General features: G+C 37.0%; 1 protein-coding gene across 1 annotated transcript; it reads right to left on the minus strand.

Moving 5' to 3' along the window:
• Positions 1-7186: 7186 nt before the first annotated feature.
• LOC133710144 (sugar transport protein 13-like) lies at positions 7187-12087 on the minus strand. The gene is made up of 5 exons (XM_062136152.1): positions 11838-12087; positions 10890-11212; positions 9674-9798; positions 8277-8568; positions 7187-8175 (listed from the first exon to the last, which is right to left on the minus strand). Exons 1-5 carry the CDS (start codon positions 11965-11967, stop codon positions 7456-7458), a joined length of 1590 nt encoding a protein of 529 aa, XP_061992136.1. The 5' UTR covers positions 11968-12087; the 3' UTR covers positions 7187-7455.
• Positions 12088-25855: the final 13768 nt, after the last annotated feature.

Consider the following 25855-nt stretch of genomic DNA (forward strand, 5'->3'; position numbering starts at 1 on the left):
AATGTTGACGGATTGATGTCTTAAATTCAACTCTCTTCCCTAATTCCTCAAATACATTTAATGTCAACAACCTTCATATAGTTTATTATCTATATTAGTGACAACAATATTCAAAAAAAAAAAAAATTGAAAAGAGTTCCAAGTTTCAATTACTTCTTTAGGACTAAGATTGAAGGACGTGAAAGGCAAGAATGCTGGGGTTTTCGTTTGTTGGTTATAGCTAAGCTAGCTAGTGGTGGTGCCACGGGGGGAGTATACGTAGAAGACTCATCTTTCAACCAAGGGTTCGAGTCGTGACATGATTACAGTTTCATTTGTTTATTTAGTATTGCAGAAAGTTTTGTGCATATTGGTGAGTCCCATGATGAGATTGCTCTGTCGCCACAATAATTTGACCGCAGTTGAGAGTATTGCTTTGTTCATGGGACAAGGACAGTCTTGCAATCTACATTTCCTTGTAAAAAGTCTAAGAAGATACATGGACGTTTGTAACCGTAACCAAAGCTTTCTTTACCAGTTGGTTGAAGCTTGATCAAGATTGGATAACCACACTTTTTCTGTAGCAGAAGCAATATAATGAACTGTTGCACCTTCTCCTAAGCAGAAGTTTGTCTATATAGAAGCCCACATTTTGGTTTGATTTTCATCTAGATTAAGAGGTACGTGGTACCATATTCTATGGAGGAGCTATAGCAATAGGATTCAGATTGCAGAGCTTTGTGTACAGAAAAAATGTGGTTATAAATAACTTTCACTATTGAACCAACAAATTGTCTAAGGTTTCGATCACCAATTTGGTTCCCCAAAATTATTTCCGCTCATCCTTGATGGTAATCACCCATTGGAGCTTCCGTAGTAAGCATAAGTTCGTTTCCAAAATCTAGAGTCCATGAAACCCACTTCTCTTGGCTTTTATATATAGCTTCCCCATCTTGGTAAAGATACCGGCCATCGGCAAGTGTCTCTAGAAGACTAATGTTATTTGGATTGCGGGTTGTATGGGTATGAGATAAAAGTACGTGTACGCTAGTTATCTAGGTATGCATTACGATAAGTGTAGACTTCTCAAATTAATTTACTCCAATTTTATTATTATCTTCTCAAAAGTAAAACATTTATTTATGAAAAGAGAAATTATATTACTTGATACACATTACACATCTTCTAAAACTTTTTGTCAATTTTTTCTCTTAAACTTCCTCTTATGTGTTAAATATCCAGACTAAATTCAAAGTATAGTCATGAATGGTCCATTGGTTCTAGAATAATGTTGGAATACATTGATTCTAGAATAATGTATTCTAGTTTCCCACAAAGAATTTATAAGGGGATATCTCATGGTTCTAGAATAATGTTGAAGTACATGAACCAAGATGAATATGGAAGATTCATGAAGGAGTATTTATTGAAGGTGGTTGAATAGAGCATTAATGAAGTCATCTAGAGGTTTCCTCCGTGGTCAATATAAGGAGAGGTCATTTGCTCATTCTAATCATCCAATCCGATCCGATTTCATCTAATCTCATCCAAGTTGAGTTGAGAGTGTTGTAGCTGTTAGGTAGCAAAACAAGTGTGTGAGAAAGTTTCATTCAAGTAGTGTTCTTGAAGTTGTGTATCGCTTGTATCCACCTTATCATAGTGGAAGTTCTTGTTGTTGCTACCCCGTGGACGTAGGCACCTTGCTGAACCACGTTATACGGTGTTCCCTTTTCTTTACTCCTTTTATTTCTTTGCATATTATCCTTTTGTGGTTGGAGTTGTTATTTCCATTCTATTAATTTTCCCTAGACGAGGTCTGCCATGAACAAAATCTACAAAGAATAAGTCTGCATTTTGTTTATAGGTAGGGGTATTTTGGGATGTAGAAAAGTCTAAAAATTTGGTACTAAAAAGAGGTGTGTATTGAGAAATTAAGGTTGTGAAAATAAAATTTCCCTCATGAAAAACAATATATAATTTCTTTATGGCTACTATTAAAATAACTGAGGCTTTTTTTTTTTTTTTTGAATCAAATCTAAAACGATTTATCATTCATCTCAAGCCGAAATGACCATTACATATCCTTCCGCTGTCATTTACTAGACTAAAAAGAAGTTGTGGTGGGATCACTCATTAGACATAACTTAAGTGTGATTAGCTGGGTCAATCATCCTAAATCCCAAATATGAAATCCTAGAGATCCCGAGCCCGTCAACCTGGTCCACGCTTTGGCCCAAATCCAATTCTGAACTGCTTTGGACATTCACAAATTTATAGGCACCCCAACTAATTTGGGCCCCCAAAATTGATTTGAACACCTAATTCAAATTGGGCACCCAACAAGGTTTGGGCATCCCAAATAATCTGGACACCCAACCCGTTCTATCTCCGTCGCCGGCACCCGTGAGCAACGCCGCACTAGCACGTTGGAGCTTCAGAAACCTCTACGCCCCATCCCGGACTCAATCTCCACCACTTCTCTGCAATTGGGTGGTCTTCTAGGTTGATCCGTCAGCCATACCACAACCAGTTTGGTACACCAATCGTGTTGCTGCTACACCTTGGTCCACCAGCCACGCCACAGCCATATTTGCTGCCACTGCCATTCTCAGGGCATAGAAGCCTTTCTTATGCCAGGATTGGATGGCCTGCAATTCCACCACCCATTTGATGTCCGCTTGCAAAACTGGCCTCGCAACAACCTTACACCATCCTTTGTGTTTCACCGTTCTGATCAGATCTCTTAGTCGCTTCCTGCTTGGCCGGACACCATCCGGATCTTCTTCCGATTGCCACCTTGAGAGGCCGCCCACGACAACTCTGTTCTTTATTCTGAATTCACTTCAATGGGTCTCCGTAGAGAGAAAAATCAAATCAAAATTCATCAAATATAGTCGACGTTGGATTGCTGCAAGAAGACAACGACATGTAGAGAAAATCGGTTTGCTTGGGATTGGCTCCCAAGCCATGGCGGCTACGGTTTACCCCAGAGAGAGACGGAGAGCCATAAAATAACTTAGGCTATACTCATGCGATGAAAGTATTATTGTCAAATCAGGAATAAGCAATATATATTGACTTAAATAATATGAAGCTATAAATAATTAACATTCACTATTATATATATTCATATAAATGTTGAAATGAGGATACATTCAATATTACATACATACATGTTCACTAACTCCATATGCACACATAAATCCTACAAAAATTACCAAAATTGAAAACATTTTTATCACCATCATTTTCATTCCAATTCTATAATTATTTTCTTGGGGTGGATCCGTGCTCACCTAAGATGTATGTCAAGTTGGGCATGAGAATGACAATACTATCCCCATCACACTAGGGATTATGTCGCCAAATCCTCGTTAAGAATATAGTGAGATCAATTCTCTTTTCCTACTTTCTTTAATAAGTTCTCTATATTTTATCTAGTTTTGAATTTATATTATTTTTTTAGTGAAGAAAAGATAGTGTAGTTACTTACAACAACTTAAAGGACATGTTTTAAATTAACAAAAATAATAAAGAACCTCATAAGGAGCGCCAAGATAGAGAGTCTGCTAAAGATGTTCTTAGCTCTAGGCTGCAAGTTGGCAGCTAACTTTGTTGTGGAGCAGGGTTTTGTCCTACTGGGCATGCCAAAAGATGTTGTCTCTGAAAATCACTTCGGCCTAGATAGCCGAGAGATCTAGGAACAAATTTCCTTCTCGATGAATAGTTTGCGGGGCGTGCCAACACACGGCTAGAAGGCCAAGTGTGCAATTGTGGATGTAGTAGATGTAGTTCTGACTTATCAAGCAATTGTTGGCCGAGGAAGGAACTGATTCTCGGCCGATAGTTCACTGCCTTTGGATCAAGGACTTGATGGCTGAAGGTCGGGTGAATTTGGTGTGGTTGTAATAGTGTGAGTGAATACGAGTTGTCTGGTCACAGGACTTAAGTCAATTGGGTCCAAGTAATAACATGTAACTGTAAAAGTGAACTCGTAACGAATGTAATTCTCAAGATTGATAGCTATTATGCGACTACGAATAGTAAATAACATGATCAAACAAGTAAAGCATAAAGGCAATAAAGAGCAAATAAAAGATAATAACAATAAAACTGAAATCTGGAATGGCTGAAAATTATTAACTATTGTTTGAAAGAAAACAAAGAGAACAATTCAAAATCGATACTTGGCTACAAGGAAAGTAAAGTAATTGGAATTGTAACTAGCAGAGCAAACTAACTAAGGAACATACAGAAATTCTACCTAAGCAAAAGGTAAAACGAAAGAGAAAAGCTTGATGACTTGAGTTTCTGGAGTTGTGTGTGTGTCGTCTTCTGTCGATGCTTCTATTTATATTGGCTGCTCTGTGACTTGAACTGATCTCTTGACTCTTTGAAGTTGAGTGGAATTCGGCCTCCTTTTGACTCAGTGACTACTTGATTTGGCTCCAATACTTATCGTCGGCTAACTTGACGCTAGACTCTATCCTGATCGGCTATGATGGTCGCCATCAACGACTGTAATTAACCTTGAAGTAGACTATCTTGGATTGAACTCTCTTTATCGGCAGACGTGAACTTCAAGTCGATTGAAATACTAACTTGATCAAATTTCATCTTTATCACTTATCGGCCTTCTCTTCCAATCGGCTATTATCTTCCCAAGTTGAGTTCGAGTTGGAAACCGACTAGAGTGATTTGATCACAATTGGCTGATGGGCTTTTAGACAATAAATCTCTTTTTGAATTGACGACTACGAGCCAGCCGATAACCAAAGGCCTAGCTTTTATCTGACTCAACTTGGACCAACCGAAGTGTCCAATTATTCATTGGCCAACATTTCTGGCTATCGGCCCAAATTACTTGTTGAGTGGCTCCTTGTAATTAGAAGTCATTCAATAACCATTCACATTAACTATGTCCGAGTGAACATGCAAATGTGGGTACAAACAGGAGCAGGGTTTTGTTCCTGCTTTACTGGAGCTTGGTGCTCAGGTGGTACAGAGGCAATTGGTGCAGCGTGATGACCCTAATACTTTGGTATTGGGGCGAATATATATATATGATGATCTAAGTTTATTAGTTGAGAGTCATCTAAATTTGAAGGTTGTGCATGTGAGTAGGAGTACAAACAAGGTGGCTCACCTCATGGCAACACACGTTAATTCTGAAGCATAGGAACATTTTTATTTTTCTCCTTCTCCCTCGTTTTGCTTGCTGCACTAGCAGCTGACGCTACTTCTATGTAATTCCTTCAAAAGTTCAATAAAAATTCTGACCTCCTTTCCCAAAAAAAAAAAAAAACAAGAAGAAGATGCTCTTAGTTATTTTGGAGAGCATGTTTCGTTTTTGTTTATATATTAGCAGTTACACCAACTCCTAAGTGACTCTGCATTTTAACTTTTACCTATATGATTTTTAAATGTAGAGAGCGAGATGATGCTTTTAAGTATGACTCATTGAATAATGTCTTGTTCGGATTCTATCAAATTTGGATTTGACAAAGATAACAAAAAAAAAGAAGAAAAAAAATATGATTATCTTTTCCTTTTTCTTTTTTTTGAGAGAATATGTCGACTTATAAATCAGTGAAATGACACATAACAACCTACCCTGTAAGGTTGTCAAAAAGAGTCGTCAATTCAACCTTCTTCACAAAACATTGACGCACATCCGAAATTACCTTGCACTATCTATGGATTTCAAACAAGCATAGAAAGTGAAGGTACTTTTGGCGACATATCTCAAAACTCTGCCGACTCCTGGCCCAAAAGGAAAGAAATCACTAGAGTTTCAGTCACCAATACCAACTAAAAGAATCTAAAATAAAAAAGTGCAAACCCTAGATTAGGCCCTAAACAGACTAAGGCACAACCCTAAATCCAAAACCCTAAGACTTGAAGCCCAGGAGCAAAAGAAGTCCCAAACCAAACTAAAATTGCTAGGGTCAACCCAATGAAGTCCCATTAGCTTTAGACTCGTCGCCACCAGCTTTGCCTCCACCAGCATGAACGCCACTAGTCCTCAAACTCATAACCAGGCCCAGATCACCTTGCCGACTTTGATGCAATTATTTCTTTAATTAAAAAAATAATAATAAATCCTAATTTTTTAATTCGTTTTAGTTATTCGAAAAAAAGGAGGGCGCCAGCCTAATTCCAAACTGATATCCCGAAGCCAGGCCGCACTACAGACCACCACGACATCGCACCACCATACCAGCCCCAACGCCACCCCCTATGAAACCGACCCGATCTTAATCCAGTATCCAAGGATCCTCTCCTCCACCACCACTGCTCCATAACCGTGAATGGCACTTCATTGCGACCGAGAACCACCATGCCATCGAGCCTCGAAATAACCCCTCCGCCAGTAAACCTGATAAGGCTAAGGAAGATTAGGCTGAAGTCTGGAAGAAGGTCCACTAAAATGGAGAAATTGCAAGCGCCTTCGACCCCGTGTGGGGCGATGCTCCCAAACCCTAGCGCTCTGCTCCTAAACTATGATTATCTTTTGATTTCTTTATGTTGTTTGGATTGTGATTTCTTGCATTGGAAGCATTGCTTTTGAAATTAGGGTGAGTTCTAAATTAAGTTTTATTTTCCTTTTTTAGCTTTTGGATATGTGACCTTTGAGCAATGTTATCTTTTTCTTCTTCTTGTTTTTATGATTATTATTTTTTTTTTTTATAATGAAAGACATTTGATGAATGAAAGATTACAATTAAGTAGTACGTACAATACAACCCTACGGCTGTACCAGCCTGTCTCTGACCAAAAAAAAAAAAAAAAAGACACTTCTAATAGCAAGAGATAGCATCATAACAACTCTAGAGCGCCGGAGTCATGCGTTTGAGTACAGATTTTTTTGCCTTTTACTAAACAATATCATTTACGTGGCCCTTAAAATGGCATGTGCTTCTCTTAAAATAATACAAACAAAATTGCCAGAGGTAAACATATTAAACTACTAATATAACCACGATGAGGTTGTTTTTTGGAGACGTAATGAATCATGGGACCTCATTCAACATTGTAGATCAGAATTGTCATTAGAATCACAACTAGCTAGTTGATATTGCAGGAGTCAATTAACATGTTTTGATAACCACATCATAACATTTCGGATAAGTGATTCTAATTTACTTCATTATAAAATGATCCTCCACATTAGGGAGTACATAGACAGAAGTCACATAACCCAAAATTGAAAAGAAAGTCGTAAAGAATCTTATATATTAGTAGAAGCTACTGCCAATGAACAATAACAATGATTCTAAGCAAAACAATTTTCTCTTGTAATAAACTCCTGATACAGATAAGGGCAAATCCAACTCATAAAGCTTTTCAACAACACGTACGGTCCTCCCAGTGACTTGCAGAAATGTAAAGAGCAATAGATATATATATGATGTTCATATCTAAACGACGTATTTACTACTTAGTGCAGACAGAACCCTGAAGCTTCTTCAAAATCTACAACTGAGTAACGGGATCAAATCCATTAGAATGTCCATTTTTCTTTGCGGCGTCAGTACCATCAATTTTGGCTCCTTCAGTGTGGTAGTCAGCATCAATGTACTTCTTCCACAACCAATGCTGCCTCCAGACCTTCTCTGTCATTTCTTCAATCGGGATGTTCTTTGTCTCCGGGACCAGGAATAGCACGAAGGCTGACATGACCAGGACCCAGCTCGCGAAGAAAAGGAAGATGCCCCACTTGAAGTGGCAAAGCATAGAGAGGAAGGCCTGTGCTATCACAAAAGTGAAGAGCAAGTTGGTGCAGACGGTCACACTTTGCCCAGCTGATCTGGTCTCCAGTGGGAATGTCTCACTTGGTATCAGCCAACCTAGAGGTCCCCAAGACCAGGCAAAGGCAGATACGAAGGTGCAGATCATAATCACCACCATGATTGCAAAGCCTTTCTGAAGGTCATCATTGTGATCCTTGACCTTGATTCCCAGTATTACAGCTATAACCACTTGAGCCAGGAACATTTGAACCCCAGCTTCGAGTAAGAGCATGCGACGACCCACTTTGTCAACTGAGTAGATGGATACAACAGTGGAGAGAACATTGACAGCTCCTGTTATAACAGCTGAGTATAGAGCAGCGTCGCTGCCAAATCCCAATGTGTCAAACAAAACTGGCGCGTAAAACATAATGGCATTGATTCCAGTAAGTTGTTGAAAGATCTGCATCAAAAATCAATAAAGCAAAGACATCAGGATACTAGTACTAATTGGATTTTTGAATTCAGCTTTAGGAAAGATAGAATGCCTATGAGATTACTAACCTGCAAGGCTATTGCAATGACTAGCTGGGGGCGATTCCTACGCTTTAGGAGATTTCTGAAAGGATGCTTCACTTCTTTAGCCACGCGACTAGCCTCAACAAGTTCCAAGAACTCAGGTTCAACGTTGTCAATGCCCCTAATCCTTCTAAGTACAGATTTTCCTTCTTCTAAGAGACCACGCTCTACAAGACTGTTAGGTGTTTCCACCACAAAGAGGGCCCCCAAGGTAAGGAGACCGGCGGGAAGACCAGCCAAACCCAATGATAGCCTCCATCCCCATCCTCCTGAGATTCTGTTATTGCAAGTGATTCATTATAGACAGTCAGCAACAGAGCCAGCATTCAGAGGCAGAGCAAAAGATTGAATGACATCCTTTTTATGGTACAAAGCACAAGCTTTTTTTTTTTTTTTTTGTAAGAAAATATCAAATGTTTCAGCTTTACTAATAGAAAGTACATCTGAATTCAAAATCCGTATTTTGTTGTGTGAAAGTTAACATACAAATTCTGCTCCCAGGCAAAGCCCTGAGTAGACAGGGTAAATCAGTAACTAGACAGTTTTGGTTAAAGAAGTTCCACACCATCTATTGAAATGATTTAAAAGTTGTTCACAATATGTACTATGAACTTTTTAATTGAATTAATCTGCAGTCAAATACTAAACGAGTTGATTTATTAAAATAGACTATCGAATCAATAGACTATTTTAGAGTTAATCTATGGATGAGCACTTGAATGGCCTATGTAAAAATGAACAGCTTTCGATCTATGAAAGTGTTGACCTTCAGAGATTGACTCAATAGATGACAAGTTAGAGATGTTTAAGCCATCTGAACAGAATAAAATAAGGGGAAAGCTGATCTAACCATCTGAGAGCTGAAAAGACACGTCTCTACTAATTAATATCCAGCCTTCATTATCCTATTGTGACCTATCTGAGTGCAAATGCATAGTTTAATAGAACCACCCCCCCCCCCAAAACACACACACACACAATTAGGGACTCTAACATTAGTTAACAGTATATTGATTCGACAGTCTATTTTATGGGCCCAATTGTGGACTTTATGATACTAATTAATTAAAGGCTTGATACTAAAAATCTTACACATGTATTCTTATTCAATCTCAACCTTAAGCATCTAATTATCAACTAACACCTGTGCTATTTTCTTTGGAAAATTGAACAGGTGTACTCTGCTTCCACATTATTTTGAGTAAAAATTGTCTTCCAACTTAAAATACATGGTTCTCTATTTCACTATTTTGGAACCAATAATTCTTTCATTGCAAGTAATATAGTATGATGCCAAAGGAATTATTTTACTTGCTAGTTGTTCCTATAGGTTTCAGTGCTTAAACAAACATTGAACAAGTAAAATGGGAGAAGTAACTCACTTATTGGTGCCATAGTTAACGAGGTTTGCAAACAGAATGCCAATGGTGATATTGAGCTGGAAGAGTATGTTTAGTCCCCCACGTATTCTTGTAGGTGCAATTTCCGAAAGGAACAGAGGTACAGCCTGTAAGTAAATGAAAATTGAAAGATTACAGACCAAGCAAAGCAGATGAATACTATGTTGGATTAATTAAGTTCAAGTTTGCATATTAGACAAGTTATTTGTTGCACATAAAGACAATGTCACCCAACAGAATCAACTTGGGATCACATGCATAGTGCCTCGAGGGTGCTTTTTTATATTCATCTAGTAACTACCATTCTAAGTTCTTACATAGGAGGTTGAATTTAATGTCCTAGTAATTACAAAGAGATAAGATAAACAAGCTAGTCCAACATGTACACCACACAATGATGGAATAAAGTAGAAAAATTGGAACAAGAAAGGTCTCTGGATTCACGTTTTCTCACAAAAACTTCACGACTTTTTTGGAAGGAAAATGATTCGAAAAGCAATAAGATGCAAAGTAATTAGGTGAGGCGGCCTCTTCAGAATACTCCAGGCCACAAATCACTATCTATGATGTCATGTTTATCCTAATAGTAAAAGGTCTCACCGCATGGATGTACAAACGTTAAACACAAGAATATACCTAAAAGCACAAAAGTTGGAAAAACTGAAAAACAACTGGAAGATTGTGACTTGAGCCTTTCTAACCAAAAAGTATGACGCATAAGCTTAGGAAAAAAAGAAAGCCATGGCCTGTGATTTGATCTTGGGCTTGCTTCTCTTCCAATCTAAGCGCATAGACCCACCAGTATCCCACAGGATGTTGGTCCTCCATGGTGTTCTGTGACCATGGCTATGGCCCCAAACATTTTGCAAAGTCAAAAAAATAGTATTTTTGCTATGATATTTTGATAGAATTAAACAACTCGTGTTTTGACTTTTATAACAAACTAAGGTGTCTAGTCAGTGCCTAGAAAATGTTAATATCATCCACATAACAATCCAAAGTAGCATTATGATAGTAATAGGATGGACCCAAATATGATACGGTGTCTATATTGCAAGAGACAAGTCTAATAGCGAATCTTAAGCTCACACCACACTTGTCTCCCTCAGAAACTAAATTACCCAGATCACAGGATTTGTATTTGGTAACATGTGAATGCATAATTAATTACGTACTGGAACAAGTTCAAAAAAGTTACCTGATTGGCAAAACCAACTCCACAACCAAGTGAGATCCTCCCAATGATGAGCATGGCAAGATCTTGAGCTGCAGCATTAAGAATTGTTCCAACTATGAAGAAACACCCGGCAATAAGCATAGAGGGTCTCCTCCCAAAGTTTCTGGTGGTGTAGGAAGCGACGAACGTCGAGGTTAAACCAGCCAGGTAGAGTGAAGATGTGAACAACTGCAGGCCTTGGTTATCATATTTGCAGTAATTGCTATCGATGTTTGGGTTCTGTTTATTCCTATAAACAACTGGGAAGAACTTCTTCAAGAAAGGATCCATCGATGTAACTCCACCTGCATCAAATTCACCATCAACAATATTAGGGTCCCCTACTGCAGCAAGGCTATAAAGGTAATTTGCAAAAACATAACATTGGAAATCAAAGCACATGGCCATGAAAATTCCCTTGGCGGGCGCAACAACAAAAATTCCCTCCTCTTTTTTTTTCGATAAAAAAAAAAAAAAAAAATCTCCCTCTTTTTTGTGAATCAAATTTCATTTCGTGTATATTTAGGCAAAATTCAGAAACGAATAAATCTTCCAAAAAACATTATAATCTGAAATTAGTTTCGATTAATTGATAATTAAAAATACTAATGGATAATTATATATGATTACAATAATAGAAACTTTTTAGTGTTGCTTTCACAGGCATTGACTAAACTCACTTTTAGCGCTTTGTTTACTAAAAAGAAAGAAAAACATGTATTAATTAATTACTCCAAAGCAAATCAAAAACGTCGGCAAGATCTTCTATAACCCTAACCAAACAGTGAAAGCTCATTCGCCGGAGAAGCTAAACCGGCGAGCTAGATCTAACCAGGCTAAGCTCAACGAAACACATAATGTAATGTTGAAGAGACGAAGCGGTCTCCCGTCTCTGTGAGAGAAAGAGAGAGAGAGATTAGGATTTTATACCTGAAACGCCGACGTCGTAGCCGAACATGAGGCCTCCGGTGGCCGCCATTATGCATGAGATGATGACGATAGGGGTGATCTTCGCCTCGAATTCACTGCCGGCTGTGCCGGTCGAGAAACCTCCGGCCATGTCGCCGGATGTTGAAGGCAAACTCTGATTTTCTTTTGACGGAAAATTGAAAAGACGAGAGAGGAAGAGAGGAGGAGGAGGGCGTTGGAATTTGTGAATGGGTTATGAGCTGAGGACTGGGGGGCTCTATATATAGAGACGACGACGGGAGCACGAGGTACGAATCGGATCCTGTGGTGGGGTACCACCGTTGGGATTCCGCCACGTGGTGTGGGATGTAGCGTGGGGGTGGCTGGCGAGTCTTGTAGTCAATATAGTACACATTTTTGTAAGGATAATTAAACCGTGCGTTTAGGAATTTTCGGCGAAGATTCAATTTCAATTTCAAGGTTTAGGGGTTTTTGACTAGTATTCTAGTCAATCTAGTTTTAGGATGATAAGACCCAAAACTAGCCAATTGTATTTTACTCTTTACCAAACATGTAGACGTTCTAGTTCAATTTTGATGTGTTTTCAAATAGAATAAGAAAATCGACATTGTTTTCCAAAGTTATGGCAGGTGCTTGGTTAATAATAATATAAGTATCTTCTTAGTTTCATTTCTTGTATTTGGATCTGGTAACATGCATGTTATATGATAGGTAAATTCCGTGAGAAATGTATATGGATAACGGAGCCATGTGTTTAGCTTTCTATCACTATTATAAGCCAGCCTATTCAAGAAGGTAAGATATGTCCTTTTAAAGTTCTATTGAGCTATGAAACTGAATAGGGGATTCATCCATTATGCTTTTATTTCAAGTGTATGATAACAAGATGTTTGTTAATTCCTAGTATATATTGTAGCCTTGAAACTAAGGTAATAAAATTATTAGTTATACGATTGGCTCATGGAGTGATGAGTTGGTCTTGATTAATTTGCTCACATTTTATTAAGCAAACTCTTAGATCCTAGGGTCAAAGGTTGCCCAAACTCAATGAGGATTGTCAGCAACCCACAAACAACTCTTATTCAGGTTGGTGTGAAAAATAAGTATAAAGATTTAGATATTTGACTACTTGTCTTAAATGGATCTAATTAAACAATTTTTTAGTGTAATTATGTTTTTTAATGTCACACATATATATATTTTTTTTTGAAAGGAATGTCACATATATATATATCAACGTTAGAAAGATGCTACCAATTCGTAATACTCTTTTTTTGCAATGCTAAACTCTCCGACGTGCATCCATAAATTAAAACAGCTCTTTTGAGTAAATCTCGCATCCTATATATATACTTTTCAAAAGGAATGCTAGCAACCTTCTCCAATTACTTTTCCTTTCCAACGACCACTCATCAACTGCCACATGTATTTTGACAACACCCAAACCTATGACATTAATGTTTTGAAAATCCAACATACTTTTAACCAAATTTGCCCCTAATTAAAGCAAAATATATTTTTAATTTTTAATTGTTATTAATTTCAATTCTCTCTCTCTCTCCCCCCCCCCCCTCTCTCTCTCTCTCTCTCTCTCTCTCTCTTCTCTCTTCCTGAACGTCTCTTCTACTTTTCCTTCTTATCTCTCTGCTGAACGATTTCTTCTCCTTTTTGTTGTTTTTTTTTTCCTTCATGGAAGTTCAAATTTTAAATTAATCAGTATCAATCTCTACACTAATCATGCTAATTGAATGTAAAATCCATATCGATGTTCTAGCTTGTTTTTGGAGAAAACCCACTTCATGGATTAGACTTTTCTCAAAAAAAAAAAAAAATGAAAAACGACAATTTTTGAGGTTTTTTAGAGATTAGATCATCACTAAGTCAGACTACTTCCCAAAAAATTCAATTTAAACGACTTTTAGTTTTGCCTTACATATTTCAGAACCCAGTAACCAAACTTTGAGAATGATTAAAAAAAAAAACACAAACAGAGAGAGAGAGTTGCAACATGAAAACCCAGAAATCCTCATTTTTTTTCTCTGCTTCATTGTTGTTAAGCCTTTTCGTTTGAATTGGATTGTGGATTTAATATGGATGATAAAGAGAGTTTGATATATTATTTATCAACTATCTTTTCTTCGATCATGTGGTATGATGATTTGGAATTCTGGGTTTGAAATGATCAAAAGAAAACAAGGGGAAGAGGATGAAATCGTTCAGCACTGTGAGAGAGATGAGAAAGAAAAACTGGAAAATAGAAAATAGAAAGAAATTACAAAGTTTTTGCATTAATTAAGGGCAAATTTGGTAAAAGGTATGTTGGATTTTCAAAACATTAATGTCATAGGTTTGGGTGTTGTCAAAATACATGTGGCAGTTGATGAGTGGGGAAGGTTGGAAGGGAAAGGTAAATGGGAAAGGTAGCTAGCATTCCTCACTTTTCAAAACATGCAAATAAAAGGGAAGTGTGAAAGATGCTAATTTGGCAAGCAAGTTCTAACTTGACTTCTTTTCACATTTTTTCAAATGGTTATTTCGGTCAACGCATCCCCAAAAATATCAACAAATTTTTAAACCCTAAATCCAATTGTTAACTGGGGATACTATTGAAGGATATAATACATAAAATAAGTAAATAATCAACTTAGCTAGATTCATGGTCGATCACAGTTCGTACACATTACGATATTTCCTGGAAAAATATATCCTGACCTGATCTACATAAACAAATAGTCACCACAGACGTCAAGAATCTAAACGAATATGAGTTAAGACCTTACGTATATGCTAGCAAATACGAATGATACACAAGTTGAAATGCCCATGGACTGACCTTTACGTAGAGAACAATCTGTGGTCCAATATATATATATATATATATATATATATATATATATATATATATATATATATATATATATATATATATATATTAAGGGTTTTCCGTTACAGCTTTTAACCTTACTTTGTCACAGATTGAGATGGATATATAATACTCTTATGTTAAATATCACCACATATATTATTGGTATCAGAGGATCGATTACTGGGTTTGAGGCTGTTCGATCAGTCGCATATAATTGTTCGTCGGATTTTTTGTCTACAGCTACTGGTTATTTATTTATTTTATCTTTTTGAGAATATATGACAGTGACTGGTTGAATCCATGGTAGTGTGTAATAACCATGTCGACGAATGAGTTTCGAGTTTTAATTCTAATTAAGTTAGAATATCATTTTGAATAAGGTTCAAAGTTCAAATTTTTTAACATATATAAGAAAAGATAAATGAATATGAAATTATTTTGCAATGTGTCTATATGGTATGTATTGTAGTTCTAACCTGAGATCTTTTTTTATTTTTTTCTTTCTCCGCGAGCCGACTAGACATTTCTACTTTGGGTGCAGCTATTTTCACCTTATCAGATCCTCAGTTCACCTTATATTTTCTTTTTAACCCATAAAGTTTCAGTTTTTCCCTTAAACCTTAGAAAAACTTAAGAAAAAAATTGACCTAAAATAAAAAGGAGAATAATTAAATAAAGAATTTAAAAAAATGCCACAAATCTACCCACACCTCCATTTTTCTCATATGTTTTCCTCCCTATCTTCTTAAAGCACCCAAACCTCTACCGTATGGCTTTCTAGTATAGTAGGCAGAAGTACAATTATGATGATCTATATATAGATTATATAACGGGGAAAATTGTAGTAATGATCATCTCCATTGAGGAGTTATAAACAAAAAAAAAAAAAAAAAAGGAAAGAAGAAGAAGAAGAAGAAGAAGAGAAGAAGAAGAAGAAGAAGAAGAAAATTGCGGTTCCATCAAATTATTAAGAAAACTTGCAAAAAATTGAATCAGTGGAACTGTGGAAGAGGTTAAAAAGAGATTGCTGCAAAGGAAGATGACAAAGGTAGCGGGCTGAGGTTATGATTTAATTTCTATATATATGTTTTACCACACACACACACACGTGGGTGTGTATATATGCATACATGTTTGTCTAATTTTTTTTTTTTTTGAGAATATGTTTGTCTAATTTATAGCGAAAGCGAAACCCTGCCTCTCCTAGGGTTTTGAGTTCACAGCGGCGGCGCCATCCTCCCGGATCCCGACCTGCGCAGCGACGCTTGTCGTCGAGTACCTTCCCCTCACCGTTTCTTCAAGGGTTGCGGGGTGTAACAGATCGAGGTCGGGTTTCGATCGAGACTTTGGTGTAGCAGATCGGCGCTGGGATCAAGTGTCAGTGTTCCATCTCTGGTTGGGTTGGTGTGAAGATCCGGCAGCTGGGTTTGGATCGGCGTTGATCATCAGTTGGTGGTGATCGGAATTCGCTGCAAGGGAGGCTTCGGCCTTTGGGGCAGCGTCAAGCTCGATCGAGATCACTGGTGGTGAGGACGCGGTTGATCTAGTCGAGGCAAGGCGGCGGGTTCGGCGAGTTGGTGCACTTCCGATGTGGTGGGCCAAGGGTTGGCCGCCGGAGGACATGCCAGCGAAGGAGCAGCGGTGTAGAGCGGCTCCTCCTCTGTTTGCTTGGGGTTGGGCCTGGGTCTTTGGGCCTGGGATCAATCTTGGGCGGATGGGGCAGGGGCCTGGGCTCAATCTTGGGCTGATGGGCCTATTTGATTTTATTTCTGCAACAAGATTTATTTCTGCAAGACAAGACTGGACTTGGACTTGGGCTTGGGCCTATGGGCTTGGGCTCGGGTCCAGACAATTGGGGCCCTAATATATTAGGGTTTGAGCCTGTGTGAGGTTGGATTAACTTCTATGAGTCTTCTATGACGTTTCTAGTCTCTTGTTTGTACCACAATTGCGTGATTGGCAAGTGAGGGCTAGTTGAATGATTTCTTTCCGTAGGAGGCGAGGTTTTTTCATTCTTGTATAGGCTCGCTTAAATGTGAGCGACCCAGTGATCTTTAAAAGTTTGCTTTAGCTTAGGTAGGTTACTCCGGTTTTTACCGGATTTCTTATGTAAGTTTTGGTAGACTTCAGCCTATTTGCTGTTGATCTAATGAATTCAACTTCTATTTCAAAAAAAAAAAAAAAAAAAATGTTTGTCTAATTTATATAAGAGGTTTTTGATTCCAAATCTAATTTGTCAGGTGATAATTGGATGTAGTCCATCCATTTTTTTGCTTTTAATTGTGATTCTTTGACTATTATTATTTGTCTATTTTACCTTTTCAGGCAAATAAATGAAACAGATTAAAATCCCCTAATTTTTGCATATGTTACTCCAAAGTTGAACTTTTGAATTTGAACTAAATCTACCTAAAGTATCAAAACAACATGTAAAACATTTTCGGACAAAAGAAAGCATATCATAACAATATAACATACCTACATGAAAGGAAACAACTTGATCACATCATATCACTATTAATAGACCTATCAGCAACCCACAATATTTGCTGCAATCCAAAATCACTCTAGATTGAACTTTACCATTAATCTTGTTTGTTCCTAATTTAAAGGTAAACTTAACTCATTGACAATTGCATTTTGTGTACCTACAATTAAGATGTACGTGATGTGCTCCCTTTAAAAAACCTCATAAATATCTTACCTTTTTCTTACGCATATTAATGTGTAAAAGAATCTATAGAAGGTAGAATATTACCAATTAAAAGAAATACAAGCATGCATGCATCTTGTCTTGAAAAAATACCCAAAATCTTACCTTTATAGTAGCTATATAAGTCTGAGATTAAAATTGCTACTTGAGTTTACAATGAAGGTAATCTATATTATAAATGGTTCTATATATAGTCGAGGTATGCAACAAAAGCCTTGATTGAATCTATACTAAAGGTAAATTAAGTAATATTCAATCTAACATGAAACACTTGCAATCAAACCAATACATGAGTAATACAAGAGATGAGAGATGATTAGTAATTCTTTTTTCTTCCACGTATATTCCACAACATACATACCAATACATGAGTAATACAAGAGATGAGAGATGATTAGTACTTCTTTTTTATTCCACGTATATTCTACAACATACATCTACCATATAAGAACAATTTTCTTGACCCTAAAAGGGTAAAAAAAAAAAAAAAAAAGTAGATCAAGAAGATGAGAGGCAGGGCCGGTCCTGAAGTTGTGGAGGCCTGGAGCAAAAATCTAAATGAGGCCTTACTAATTCCAACATAAAAAAATATATTATAAAAACTTGGTCAAATTAATATAACAAGGCAAATAAAAATAATATATAAGAATGAAAAATAATATGATTCTGTAATAATCAAGATTGAACATAATGATAGGAAAATTAGCCGAAAAAGAAATGAAAAGACATGAGAATGTAAAAAGGAAAAGCAAAAAAATAAAAAAAAACATAAATAAAAGAGAGATTACTACAGATCGAACACAGGTCATGGGTGAAAAATGGACAGTGACTTGGCCAACTGGACTACTTCGCGAATCATAAAGTTGTTTGATATTTTTTGTTAATATATGTTATATACACATATTCTGAGATCTGAGGCCTCCTGAGATTGGAGGCCTAGTGCGGCCGCACCACTTGCACTACCTGAGGGCCGCCCCTGATGAGAGGAACAATATGAGAGGAGAAAATACAAAATGAACAGGAGAAGAATACACAAAGTAATATTATGTATAAGGAGTCGTTCTAGGAACTTCCAATAATAATGAGTTGACAAAATTTTAAATGCACCATTATAATAAATTGTGATATAAAAAAAATCATCATTCAAGGAATTTAATATTAAGGGTAGAATAGGATGACAAAATATATCATCAATACCTCTCTTGAGTCAACATGCAAAAAAAGGAAAGTAGTCATATGTGGCAGGTGAGTCAATTGGACCGCAATTAGCAAAAAAATACATGTGGATTACATCTAATATATGACATCAATTTTGGATTTGAAATGAATTAACTCTTTATATAATATGTATATAATTTTTTTTTTTTGAGATAAAGAGCACATAAATTAATGTGGCCCTGGTTCATGGGCAAAGAATAGTACAAGGAAGACTGCTCTATTTTGACATTAGTAGCTCAAAGTAGTCTACACTAACAAAAACATCTTGCCTCATAGGCAATCTATTCTACCTGACTCCAAACGCCGACCTCGCCATTGTGGTACAAAGGCTCCTGGAGAAACTTCAACTAGCATAGAGAAGATAAACCCAATCGAGCTAAAATGACCGAGGGTTGTCACCAAACTAACAAACTAGATAAAACTAACATAATAAAATGCCTAGACTAGGCTAGAGCCCACTACCTCCCAAAAAAGAACTTATTGAAAAAAAAAAAAAAAAAAACCAAGAAATAAACTCATGCAGCAGTCCAACTGGCCCAAAAGAAGGCAATAACCAAGGCCCAACCAGCCTGGCCTTGCCCAACCTCCACTTCCCTGTGCACCTGCTGCACGCACACAACGGTGATCCACCACCACGGCTCACCATGATTGAGTAATTGCTGCCCCCCTCAAGGAAGACCACCACCATAGAGAGAACACCAATAACAGCTAGATCCGGATCCAAACGATGGATTCCATCCTTCAAGCCACCACCAGAAACCCCTTCTAAGACGCCATCGCCCCTACCCCGTCACCGCCTAGATCACCAGCCCGCACTGGCATCGTTTTTTATTCTGTGCCTACGGTCGCTCAGTGTAGAGAAACGACAAACCAGACCTTACTGATTATCACTAGCAAACCCGAATACAGCCAGCCCCAAAGCCGAAAGAAGCATAACCATCAATACATGTCCGGCTGCATCACAACGTTGGCGAGGCAGAGCCAGCATTGAAGCTAGAGCGCCGCCGGACGAGAGAAAATTTGACAAAACCTATGCAGAAGTCGCGCTCTTCTCTCTCCTCAACAGGTCCATTTTTCTTCTTATATATATATATATATATATATATATATATATATATATATATATATATATATATATATGTATATGTATAAAATTAACTACACATAGAGTGAAAATTCTATAATACATACATGTATGTCATACACACATTTATAATTGTCAGAGTGGTAACGTTAAGTCCTATTTTATGTATCTTAGTTCTATTAATGGTAATTACACCACCTACGACCTTGTTACAAGTTTATAAAAAAATTTGTTGTCAATGTTGTAATTTTTTATTAATTATATGTAAATAGTGTAAATGAATATAGTAACTCTGTTCTCAATATTGTAATTTTGATTCAAATAAATTGTAATTTTTGTTCAAATATATGTAAAATGAGTGTATGATAAACATCACAGTACCATACCTTGTCCCCACATAGAGTATAGTATTTAATTTGCGGGCTTATGGGCTGGGCTGGACGAGCTTCTTCGGGTCTTTAACGGGCCGGGCCGGGCTTCAAACCCTTAAACCAAGCCCGGCCCTCAACACCAATGGGCCAGGCTTTGGTAGGCCTAAATGCAAGCCGGGCTAAATTTTTACTTGACGAGACGGGCGGGTGTCCTTCAGCTCATTGATCCACGGGCTAAATGATGACCCCCACCGTACAACAACAAGTTTGCAGCAATTGAATTTTCAATTTATGATGACTTTTTTCTCCACATATATTCGTAACACTTTTACACCTGAGACATGAGCTGAAGGAAAAAAAAAAAAAAAAAAGAAAAAAAAAAGAAGAGGGTGCGGCTATTGCCACCCTACCATTTTCTTTGTTCACCCTACTTGCTCATTATACCCTACATTTTAATTTTAATTATTAAATATACTTATTTAACCCATTTCTCTTTCCAAGAATATCCTTATATGACATATCCAATTAAAAAATAAATATTTGTAGCGAAAATCTCTCATTTAATTTATACTCATAAAAAAAATTAAAATTTATTAAAGTTTCCTAATAGTAATCTGATTTACTCCCATTTTTAAAATTTTTTCTTTCAATTTCAATGTTCTCTATTTCAATTTATGTAAAAAGATTAGTAAATTTACAACTATGATCAATGAAGAAGAGATTGATTTTTTTTCATCGTGTTTTAAATTTTTACTTTCAGTATTCACAAAGAATATTGCAAAGATTTTGATGAAGTTAAAGGTAATGGTTTTGTGAATTGAATAATGAATTAACGATGAGGAGGCAACAAAAAAATAGTAATAAATTCAAGGGTTAATTACATATAAGTGCATATTTGAATGTTTTTTTAGCCATAAGGCCACCAACTAGTTTTTTCCCTCATAAGACTACTAGATTAAAAAGGGTGTTATATTTTAGATATAAAAACTAACATATTTACAGAAATGCCACTAGAGTAAAAAGTCAACAATCATTCTCTCTCTCCTCTCCGGCGAGGCATCCGGTCAACTCCGACGGGTCTTCGGCCAACTTCCAGTGAACTCCGGTGACCACAAAAGCTACTGTCGCTAGCAAGAAAAGCTACTCTGGTGAGATTTACAGCAACCTCCGGCGAGATCACAAAAGCTACTGTAACCACCAACAAAAGCTACTCTGATGAAATTTCCGACGACCTTCTGTGAGGTTACAAAAACTACTATCACCAACACTAAAAGCTGCTCCCACCAACAACAAAAATTACTGTCACCAGCAACAAAAGCTACTCTGATGAGTTTTTCGGCGAGGTCACAAAAACTACTGTCATCAGCAACAAAAGTTACTGTCACCAGCAACAAAAGTTACTGTCACCAGCAACAAAAGTTACTGTCACCAGCAACAAAAACTACACTCAGCAACACTTAAAGCTACTCACACCAACAACAAAAACTACTGTCACAAATATCAGAAAGCTACTGTCACCAGAAAAGCTACTATCACCAGCAGCAAAAACTACTCTCACCAGAAACAAAGACTACTGTCACTAGCAAGAAAAACTACTCTCACAAGAAATAAAAGCTACTGTCACCAGCAACAAAAAGTACTCCCACCAATATCAAAAAAGCTACTCTTACCGGCACCAAAAACTACTTTAATCATCACTAAAAGCTACTCACACCAACACGGAAAACTACTATCATGCAAAACAAAATCTATTTGCAAGATTGAAAAACTATTACCAGAGACTAACGAATCTACTATCACCAACTGAGAAAGCTATTACCAACCTACACAAAAACTTTTATGAAACATTAAAACAACTATACATTTAAAATATCGAAGGCTTCCAAATTATAGCTACAATACCTCTTACAAGCAGCAATTATAACCAATCAAATCAAACTCTGGTAAACATATGCTTCCAGAGCCAGTTAAGAAACCAAAATTACAATCCTACTACGGCCATCTGATGCATGCCCCAACTTTAAAGGAGGCACACACATATATTCTCAAATTGAAACCCTTATGTTGTCGTTACGCTATGATAAGACAACACAGCGCATACCATCTTTGCAACTAAAAATTAGAAACAGTTTCAACACTCACCAGTTAAAGAATCAAAAATCCAATCTGTTCTATACCAAAACTCAAAAGAAGACTCCTACTTTTGCATATAGATCACTCCATTACTCCATTTCACCAAACATTTCTATCAAAACCATCAATGTTCTTATACATTATAATCAAAACCCTAAAATCCCAAACATTTCACTCCACCAGGCGATTCTGCCGCCGCCGACGACTTTGAAAGCATCGACTGCTTCAGATCTTAGCCGCCAGATCAGAGCCGCTTGTCGGAGAACGACTCGGCTTCGAATTTGAGCCCCTGGCCACCGGGCTCGATGATCGGAAGCTCAAGGTATGCAATCTCTGATTGGAGCTCAGATATGCAATCTCAGATCCCGACGGATTCAAATCGGAGCTCAGATACGCAATCTCAGATCCCGACGGTGGGAACGAGGCCGAAGCTGCAAGAAGAGGTTGGAGTTACCTTCGAAGGCAGAAATGATGTCGTCGCTGTCGTTATTGGACCTGACGCCGGAGCCATAAGGCCAAGTGGTTTTGCGACACTGGAGCTCGCATACCAGATCTTCTAGACGACAATGACGACTATCCAGTCACGGAGGAAGATGGAGGAGACCCCGACCGTTGTCGATGAAGCCATTACCTCCGGTGACGCACACCGCCTCCGGCCCGGCGCATCAGAAAATTGAACGATGAATTCGAACCGTAGAGAGGCTCAATCAGTCTCTTCCAGTAGCCCGATGACCAATTCAAACTGTGGAGAGGCTCGATCATTCTATCCCGGCGGCAGTTAGCTCCGGTGGTCCAAGTGAGCTCTAGAGAAAGGTCTATGGTTACGGGGAGGGAGGAAGGAGAGACAGAGAGAGAGGTATGTGGTGACGGATAGGAAGGGGAGAGAGAGAGAGACAGAGACTGTTTTGTTTGCAGATGGGCAAAATCGTCAAGTACAAAATAAATTGAAGATGAAAGTGGCCTTAGTTGTACAAGAAAAACTAGGTGGCTTTATAGCTAATTAAAATTTTAAAATGACACTTCTGTGTAATTTTCTATAAATTCAAATTTGGGTGGAGAATATAAAGATTAATGTTATCCAATGAGAAATTAAGTAGTTTTTGTGTTTAATTAATTGCTTATATATTTATTTTTTTCTTACATATTTGGATTTTAGAAAATTAATGTACTTATTAGTCATTTTGCACTTGGGTAATATAGTCTTTCAATAATTCAAATATTTGTAGGGTGAATTAAGAAAATGATAGGGTGGCAATAGCCGTACCCAAAAAAGAAGTACTAAAACAAACCAAAATTCTGAGCAATGCTGCTTGGAAACATAAGTAAAAGTACTGAGTGGAGTTTTTCCGTATAGTTGCCGAAGAACATGCATTTTCTTAACATGGTAATATATGTAAGTTGTTGTGATCAATTCGGATGAAATTTTTCACAAAAGTAGCTTCCAGTTTAATATTATCCCCCCAATAACATTTCTAAATGAGCTCATAAATCAAAATTTAGAGAAAATAAATAAATTTATTAAATTTTTTTTTAAAAAAATTAATATTAAGATATGATCTTCTTATTTCGCTCTTAAAATATTTAAACTTTCACGAACTACTTAAAGCACTCTAAGATGTACCAAAGTACATATGTTTTTGCGTTTGTAATTCCTAGCTATTACTCAAGTCATCTCAAACTGCACTACTGCAGTCAGAAAACAAATTGGTCCTTCAAATTGAAGGTAATCATAACTTCTTATCCACTATATATAGATCAAGTTCATAGTAGCTAATAATTTGAAGAAAGATTAAACAATAATATTGCACTATATATATTCCCACTAGCATTGCATTTAGTGCATGCAGGGCCCAAAAGACATTCCCAGAACATGATTATGAACTCGCATCATAATTTAGAACGAAAACATTTCCAGAATTGATTTTAGTTGGTGCCCGGCACGTTTAAATCTAACTTGATTAATCCATCAGTAATATTTTTCAACAACCTTTAGAATCATAAAGAATCATAACTCACAAGAATAAAGCAAGTCGTGCTGATAAGGCAGTGACGCAACATCCAGGATTAATTTAACACGAGCAACGTTAATTGTAGACTAAATTTGGCTTCCTTTATCTTCAACGCCAATGAGAAAGACTTTTCTTATCCATTTGCTTTCCTTCCAGTTTTTGACTTTTTATTTAATGAAAGGAGCAGAAAGAAGAAGATAAAGAAGACCAGAAGGAGAACAAATTGGAAAACCCTAGCATCCAAAATCCCAGTGCTTGGCGTGTTATGAGAATATTATTCTACTGGGTTCAGACCAAAAAAAAAGACATATAAAACATGTGTTTGATGACAAACTCTCTAACCTGGCCAAACGACAATAGTCACCATTTATGTGCAGATCGATGAAGGTTTTGGATAATAGAATATATATACCTTTACTTTTTTCTACAAACAACACGTTAAGTATCTAGCCAACTAAGAGTTTCGTTTGTTCCTATGCTAGCTAGAGTTCTTTTATTAGAAGTACCTATAATCTTGTGTTATACATTCGTTGCTTCGTGTTTCATGTAAATGCACCTGGCCATCAAAAATAAAAATGGAATCTTAACTAAAAATGGTCTTCAAAAATTCATTATTACTTATTTTATTTAAGAGAAAGTCTTCTTTGAAGTTGTCATGCACTTAGTTTGCAGGGACAACTAAATAAAATGATATGACATTATGTTTTGCAGTTAATACGTTACATCGTAATGTGACTACAAACACAATGTGACATACTGTATTAACCCGCCATAGCTCTTTAAAAATTAAGCATGGCCAAATTCGGCTAATTAATCAGCATACCAAAATAATGAACTTGGCTTTGCATTTTAAGAAATATACAAATAAATGACGTTGAGTTGCGATAACCTTGATGGAGATATGAGAATCAGAGCCCAGAGATAGTGGGAATGGGATTAGTCATTAGTGGGTGTCAAAAACAAAATGCGTGGGATTAGTGTGTAATCAGGGGACGTCAAAGTTGACTATGTCTCAATTAATTAGAGGTCCAAAACCATGCAAATTCCAACCATCTGGGTTTTGGATTTGGAAGTCTTGAGACTTTCTATGTTCCCTTTTTGGTTTTGGATAAAGATAAAAGAAGATCCAGATTAGATGTCGATCTCATCGACACGAGAAAATTCTGTGAAATGCTGCAGCACAGGTTCGCAGCCGAAAGGTTGCGAACTTGCACACTTTTACAAAGCTCGAAAGCTCCCGAAAGCTCACCTAAAACAAAAAGAAGGAAAAAAAAAAAAAAAAACAAACTGAGAGGACTTTTGAGCTAGGTTGAACCAACTGAGACTTTTGAACTAAGTTGAACCAATATTAGGCAACTTTTGTGGGGAACTATCAGAAAGGGTACTTAGTTTAAGTCTGGCTAGCTATGAATACATATAGCTTTGTGATTCAAAAAGCAACGTTGAAATTATTATTGCCACTGCGTTGCTTTGTTAATCACAATTGGTGTACAAGAAGTGCTTTGTTAATCACAATTGGTGTATTGGAGAAGTAAGTTGGATTACAGTTTGTATCATTATTTTTTGTCTACCTACTACTTGAGTAAAGGGGAAGAAAATTAGGGAAGCGTGAAACATGCACCTT

This window comes from Rosa rugosa, chromosome 5 (genome assembly GCF_958449725.1).
Source record: "Rosa rugosa chromosome 5, drRosRugo1.1, whole genome shotgun sequence".
Taxonomy (NCBI): domain Eukaryota; kingdom Viridiplantae; phylum Streptophyta; class Magnoliopsida; order Rosales; family Rosaceae; genus Rosa; species Rosa rugosa.